The 7,487-nt window shown below is 41.7% G+C and overlaps 1 protein-coding gene across 1 annotated transcript in view; it reads left to right on the top strand.

Moving 5' to 3' along the window:
- The first annotated feature begins 1,488 nt into the window (after positions 1–1,488).
- LOC126353870 (sodium channel protein Nach-like) overlaps positions 1,489–7,487 on the top strand; it is a 224,665-nt gene continuing 218,666 nt past the window's right edge. The window contains exon 1 of the mRNA XM_050003093.1: positions 1,489–1,610. Coding sequence (XP_049859050.1) covers positions 1,489–1,610 — 122 coding nt within the window. The remainder of the gene's footprint in view (positions 1,611–7,487) is intronic.

Raw genomic sequence — 7,487 nt, 5'->3', positions numbered from 1 at the left:
CGTAATGACTAGTGCAGAGCCAATCAGTGTCAGCTTGTTAAGGTTGGCAAGCGTCACGAAAACTTCTGAATTTTACCGAGGAATTCCGAGCAGTACTAAGTTATCAGGCCTCAAGAAAACTTACACAGAGTGTAAATGGGTCGTGGCACTTGGGACTTAGTGAAAGAAGCAGCGTGGACCTTAGGCTAAGACGTCTGGAGCCCGCTGCTTCACAGTGGCGAAGCCTCCGACCTATACTTTCAAGTGGTTAAAATGGCTCTGAGCACTATGGCACTTAACTTCTGAGGTCATCAGTCCCCTAGAACTTAGAACTACTTAAACCTAACTAACCTAAGGATATCACACACATTCATGCCCGAGGCGGGATTCGAACCTGCGACAGTAGTGGTCGCGAGGTTCCAGACTGTATCGCCTAGAACCGCTCGGCCACCCCGGCTGGTTCCTATACTTTCCGTGATGAGACGTGGACGCCTGTTCTTGGTTCCACCGTCCTTTGACCTCTTTCCACAGTTTCACGGCGTACGAACCCCAATAGCACGAGCCGGCCGGTGTGGCCGTGCAGTTCTAGGCACTTCAGTCTGGAACCACGTGACCGTTACAGTCGCAGGTTCGAATCCTGCCTCGGGCATGGATGTGTGTGATGTCCTTAGATTAGTTAGGTTTAAGTAGTTCTAAGATCTAGGGGACTGATGACCACAGATGTTAAGTCCCATAGTGCTGAGAGCCATTTTTTGAACCCAATAGCACGCGAACGTCCAAGCAGGTCCCTGTTTCCGAGATGGTTTTCCCAGGCGATAGGCCATTACAATCTGTCATTTCAGAATGTAATTTTCATTCTGCAGCGGAGTGTGCGCTGATCTGAGACTTACTGACAGATTAAAACTGCGCCCATTGCCTTTCAGGACCATTGCTCTACCGACTGAATTCCGAGTTCGTGTCCCGGGTTTGAGTCTCGGTCCAGAACACAGTTTTATCTGCCAGGAAGTTTCAAATGTGCGATTTGTCAAAGACTTTTACGTCAGTGGATTTCCCCGTTTGCGGGTTGTATTGTTGCAAGAAAGGTTCCCCAGTACCCTCTGCCCAGCTTACCCACTTTCCGCTTTTTCCACTAGGCAGCTTTCAGTCTAGTAATGGGCAGCGGTCATAATGTTTTGACTCATCAGTGTAGTTGCATTCATGAAAATGCTTTTAGAATGGAGCGGAGTGCTCCGTTTTTTACTAGATCACAGTGTATATTCGAGTCACTGTCACATTCCTGTCGAGTGAATTTTTCTCAGTAGCGAAAATTAATGATAATTCGACGTTCAATATACATGTTAATTAGAGCTACTTATTTGCAACATTGTTATAGTAGCTGTTAGACCAAACACGTGTGCCACCAGCTCTGGTGCCAGATGACGTGTAGAATGTAGCATAATCACGTCATATCCACTACTACAGAACTACAGAGGTGGCGCTTGCTTGCAGTTGACGCCGAAGTGCGAGCAGATGATGGTCCGCTGCAGCTGGCTGGGCCGCACGCGGCCCTGCGGGAAGCTGTTCAAGCTGCGAAAGACGTGCGACGGCTACTGCTGCATCTTCAACTACCGGCGCACGAGGGATCACCTCGGGTCAGTACTGCAGTCCTTCCGTCCGGAGCTCCTGCACCTAAACTGATTACTACTACGTTGTTGTCTAGCTGACACCGCTTCACCGCAGTGGTTTATTATACTCTGAAGATTCTTTAACTGATAGTTATGACGGTGATATATTGCATGACTGGCTATTGGTGACACGGTGAGAACAGTTGCAGGTTGATGGTTTACTGGAAACAATCCATATATCATACACGAGGGGCGCTTGAAAAGTCAGTGCATAAATAAAAACTACTTACTTGTTTGGAGTAAACCTTTTTTTAGTTTTCGACATAATCTCCTTTTAGACTTATACACTTCGTCCAACGCTGTTCTAATTTGTTGATCCCTTCAGAATAGTAGGAATTGTCCAAGTCTGCAAAATAGCTATTAGTTGCTGCAATCACCTCTTCGTTTGATTAAAATCTTTGTCCCACCATCCACTTCTTCAAATTGGGGAACAAATGGAGCCAAGTCTGGAAAATAGAGGGGGTGAATCCTGTTTCCATTAATTTTGCGACAACAACTGCTGATGTGTGTGCTGGTGCATTGTCGTGATGGAAAAGGACATTTTTGCGCTCCAATCGCCGGAGGTTGTCTTGCAGCTCGGTTTTCAAACGGTCCAATAACGATGAATGATATGCACCTGTAATATTTCTACCCTTTTCCAGATAGTCGATGACGATTATCGCTTGCGAATCCCAAAAGACAGTCGCAGTAACCTTTCTGGCCGAAAGACTGGTCTTCGCAGTTTTTGGTGCAGATTCTCCCTTGGTAACCCATTGTTTAGATTGTTGTTCGGTCTCAGTACTATAGTAATGTATCCATGTTTCACCCACAGTGACGAAACGACGTTTTAAGTTCTACGAATTCTTCCTGAACAGCTGCAAACCATCCTTGCCAACACGTCACACGATTCCGTTTTTGGTCAAGTGTGAGCAGTCGCAATCGTGTATTATGAACCCGTTCATTAGAGATGCCCACAGCACTAGCAATCTCACGCACCTTAACTCTTCTGTCATCCATCACCATATCATGGATTTTATCAATGATTTCTGGAGTCGTAACCTCAACAGGGCGTCCAGAACGTTCAGCATCACTTGTGCCCATATGACCGCTCCGAAAATTTTAAAACCACTTGTAAACTGTTCTAATCGAAGTCACCGTAATGTTTATCGAGCTTCTCTTTAGCCTTCTCAGGCGTTTTGCCTTTCTTAAAGTAATGTTTAATCACCATACGAAATTCTTCTTCGTCCATTTTCTCACAATCAATCGACTTCCTTTATTCACACGAATGCCAAACACAAAGAAATAGACCAATATGGCTGGAACTTGGTTGCGTTCTTTCCAAAGATACTACTAACTAAATATGACCTCGATACGTGCCCGTGGTGCCATCTCTCAGACTTTGCACCGACTTTTCAAACGACCCTTGTATGTGCACACGAGGGATGCTGGCAAATCGGTCTTGGGCTATTGGCGGCACTTGCAGCGTGTAGCTGAGTGTTCAGGCAAGGTCCAATGGGGTGGGTGGTACGTGGGTTTTAGAGGGATTACATCCCTTCCCCAAAGATACGCATTTTACGAAAAGCGTTCATTTTTTTACATGGATAAATTTCGAAATTCCCTAGCTAACTTTCGGAGAATAAATTAGAACGCGGATGTTGAGTATCTAAAATTCAATAAGAATTATAAACTACGTTCAACACAGTTGCTTGTGCGAGAGCTTCCCATGTTCACAGGTCTAACTGCCTGAGCAGAAAATTCCGGAGAGGAAAGACATACATCCACGGGCTGACTGTGTCAGTTACAAATCTGAAATGGCTAATGAGCCGCATATAGAGCTGGCAAAGCAGAGCACAATTAGCACAATCCTACTTAATTACACACTAACATAGCCATAGTCTAAGGCTCTAATTTCACATCTGTAGGGGTAAATGCGCTGTTCGCAATGGTGAGTGCATACTACAAGTTTATTTTCTGTAAATTACTACATTGTCGAAGATTAGAGAGCTTGTTACTCTTATACACTGCACATCAAAACGTTTCTGATACTGACTTTATTTCTCACCTGAAGTGACTTTAGCACAGGAACTATGGTGGCAGCTTGAACTAAAAAATGTAAATAACAGACGTGGGTCGACCAGTCAGTTGTGAGCAGGCAGCGTTAAGTAGCGGTCATGAAACTAGTGTGTCAGCGTTGTTGTATCACAAATCAAAATTAAGTGGAAAAGACATTATCCAGATTTTTTTAAAAAAAAGATGCAAATATGTGCAGAGTTCTTATCACACACCTCGACTTCTGAATGAAAACAATGATGCATAGATGCCTGCTGCGGCTTGACTGAAATGAAAAATTTCGACAATTCTTTACTGGAAAAAATCATCACCAGTGACGAGATATGGTGTTATTAGTACAAATGTACCACAACATGACAAGGTACAGAAATTTAAATGAAGGCTTTGATGAAGTAAGTGAATAGCCAATGCGACACACAAGTTGAACAACATGCCGAATAAGAACTTTTCTGACAGTTTCACGTGGTTGTATGAAAGTTCGTGCATTTTACACAAGTGAGGCGAGACAACTTGGAACCCGTGTAGTATTAAAACCACAAGCGTAACAGCAACTTTCAGACATACATACAGCTTTTGATGTAGTAGGATGTATTGCCCAGAAAATCAAATGAAAATATAAGTTTTGCTACTAGCGTCGCCCTAATTGTAAGAAAATTTATTACCGTAGATAAACTCAAGCAACAGGATGTAAATAATTTTGAGCCCTGAGTCAACTTTGCCTGTTGCTAACACAATATCAACAAATGACTGAATATTGCCTCTGTTCCTGTGAGTCATAATACTTCCTGTTAGTTGGTGAATTCAGAAATGAAGCATCCTTGGATGTCTGAAGTAGCAGTAGCAGTAGTAGCAGTAGCAGTAGCAGTTTTGTTATCCTGTAAATCATTTTTAGAAAGAAATTGGACATGTCATGGTATTATGATATAAGAACAAAATAAAATTCATGTACACAGTTTCAATGTAATGTGAAGAGCAACTTGTGCCAATATTACTGTAACATGGACAATTTTTTATAATTTTGTTGTAACTTGGAGGTTAATTTGTTACAATATCACTGTAAGATAGGCATTTTGTAACAGATTTACCGTAATATGGAGGACAATTTGTCACTGTTCAACGTCTGGTTTTTGCGAAGTCAGACAAGTCCAGAGCTGACAAAGCTGCTGTTCAAAGAATCACATCGCCCTCCTTTTCTCCATCTGCCACAGTTAGCTTTCACCAGCCCTGTGAAGTTGTGTGTGTGTGTGTGTTTGCAAAATTCAAAGGTAAATATCTTACAGAAATATTGTTGACTTTTAAGTGACGGTTACAGGAATAATGCATATCTTTGAACTTGACACAATTTTTATGCAACTGATTGCATCATTTTAATATTATACTGAATAAATACACACATGTGTATGAAAATTTTTACACAACTGTCTTTGACTTTATATCTTTGCCACAGTGCCTATTCAAGTGACGGTTACAAAATTTTCTGCTGCATACCTTTGAACTTGGCGCCATTTTTGCGCAATTGACTGTGTGTCTGTAATACTTCACTGAGAGTGGTTATGGAGAGGGACGGACAAAGCAATACTGGACAAGCAACGCTATCTCCGATTCTGATCGGCTGAAGAAAGGGGAAGGAGAGTGGATTGGAAAGGACGACTGAGGGGGGGGGGGGCAATACCTTGATGGTATCATTTATTAGGATGATGACATGACTGATGAGAGTGATGATAAAGAGGGCCTGTCTTGTGGTGTCACGAATAGGGCACTAAATTGGATCATAGGAGATCACATGTTGTTGTGGTCTTCAATCCAAAGACTGATTTGATGCAGCTCTCCATGCTACTTATCATCTCCGAGTAACTCTTGCAGCCTACATCTCTGTGAATCTGCTTAGTGTATTCATTACTTGGTCTCCCTCTAAGTTTTTTACCCTTCACGCTTCCCTCCAATACTAAACTGGTGATCCCTTGATGCCTCAGAACGTGTCCTACCAAACGACCCCTTCTTTTAGTCAGTTTGTGTCACAAATTCCTCTTCTTCCCAATTCTATTCAATATCTTCTCATTAGTTACATGATCTAACCATTTAATCTTCAACATTCCTCTGTAGCTTCTATTCTCTTCTTATCTAAACTATTTATCGTCCATGTTTCACTCCCATACATGGCAACACTCCATACAAATACTTTCAGAAAAGACTTCTTGACACTTAAATCTATACTCGAAGTTAACAAATTCGTCAGAAACGCTTTCCTTGCCAAAGCCAGTCTACATGTTATATCCACTCCGCTTCCATCATCATCAGTTATTTTGCTCCCCAAATAGCAAACCTCAACTACTATTTTAAGTGTCTCATTTCCTATTGTATTCCCTCAGCATCACCTGACTCCAGTTCGACTACATTCCGTTATCCACGTTTCGCTTCTACTGGTGTTCATCTTATATCCTCCTTTCAAGACACTGTCCATTCTGTTCAACTACTCTGACAGGTCCTTTGCTGTCTCTGACAGAATTACAATGTCATCAGCGAATCTCAAAGTTTTTATTTGTTATCCATGGATTTTAATTCCTGCTCCGAGTTTTCCTTTTGTTTCCTTTACTGCTTGCTCAATATACAAATTGAATAACATCGGGGATAGGCTACAACTATGTTTCACTCCCTTCCGAACCACTGCTTTCCTTTCATGCCCCTAGACTCTCATAACTGCCATCTGGTTTCTGTACAAGTTGTTAAATAGCCTTGCGCTCCATGTATTTTTCTCTTACCACTTTCAGAATTTGAAAAAGAGTATTCCAGTCAATATTGTCAAAAGTTTTCTCTAAATTTACAAATGCTAGAAAGGTAGGTTTGCCTTTTCTTAATCTATCTTCTAAGATGAGTCCTTAGGTCAGTATTGCCTAGTGTGTTCCAAAATTTCCACGGAATCGAAACTGATCTTCCCCGAGGTCGGCTTCTACCAGTTTTTCCATTCGTCTGTAAAGAGTTCACGTTAGTATTATGCAGCCATGACTTAAATTGATAGTCCGGTAATTTTCACGCCTGTCGAGACCTTCTTTCAGTGGGATTGGAATTATTATATTCTTCTTGAAGTTTGAGGGTATTTCGCCTTTCTCATACATATTGCTCAACAGACGGTAGAGTTTTGTCATGGCGGTTTCTCTCAAGGCTATCAGTAGTTCTAATGGAATGTTGTCTACTCCTGGAGCCTTTTTTGACTTAATTCTTTCAGTGTTCTGTCAAATCCGTCACTCAGTATTATATTTCCCAGTTCATCTTCATCTACTTCCTCTTACATTTCCATAATATTGCCCTCATTTACATCACCCTTGTATAGGCCCTCTATATATTCCTTCCACGTTTCTGCTTTCTCTTCTTTGCTTAGGACTGATTTTCCTTCTGAGCTCTTGATATTCATACAAATGGTTCTCTTTTCTCCAAAGGTCTCTTTAATTTTCCTGTGGGCAGTATCTATCTTACCCCTAGTGAGATAAGCCTGTACATCCTTACATTTGTCCTCTAGCCATCCCTGCTTAGCCATTTTGCACTTCCTGTCGATCTCATTGTTGAGACGTTTGTATTACATTTCGCTGCTTGATTTACTGCATTTTTATATTTTCTCCCTTCATCAGTTAAATTCAATATCTCTTCTGTAACCAAAGGATTTGTACTTTCCCTCGTCTTTTTACCTACTTGACCCTCTGCTGCCTTCACTATTTCATCTCTGAAAGTTACCCATTCTTCTTCTACTGTCTTTCTTTCCACTGCATCTGACAATCGTTCCATAATTCTCTCTCTGAAACT

This window comes from Schistocerca gregaria, chromosome 1 (assembly GCF_023897955.1).
Source record: "Schistocerca gregaria isolate iqSchGreg1 chromosome 1, iqSchGreg1.2, whole genome shotgun sequence".
Lineage (NCBI taxonomy): Eukaryota > Metazoa > Arthropoda > Insecta > Orthoptera > Acrididae > Schistocerca > Schistocerca gregaria.
Note: the sequence above shows the minus strand (reverse complement) of the source record. Positions and strands in the feature narration are given on the sequence as shown.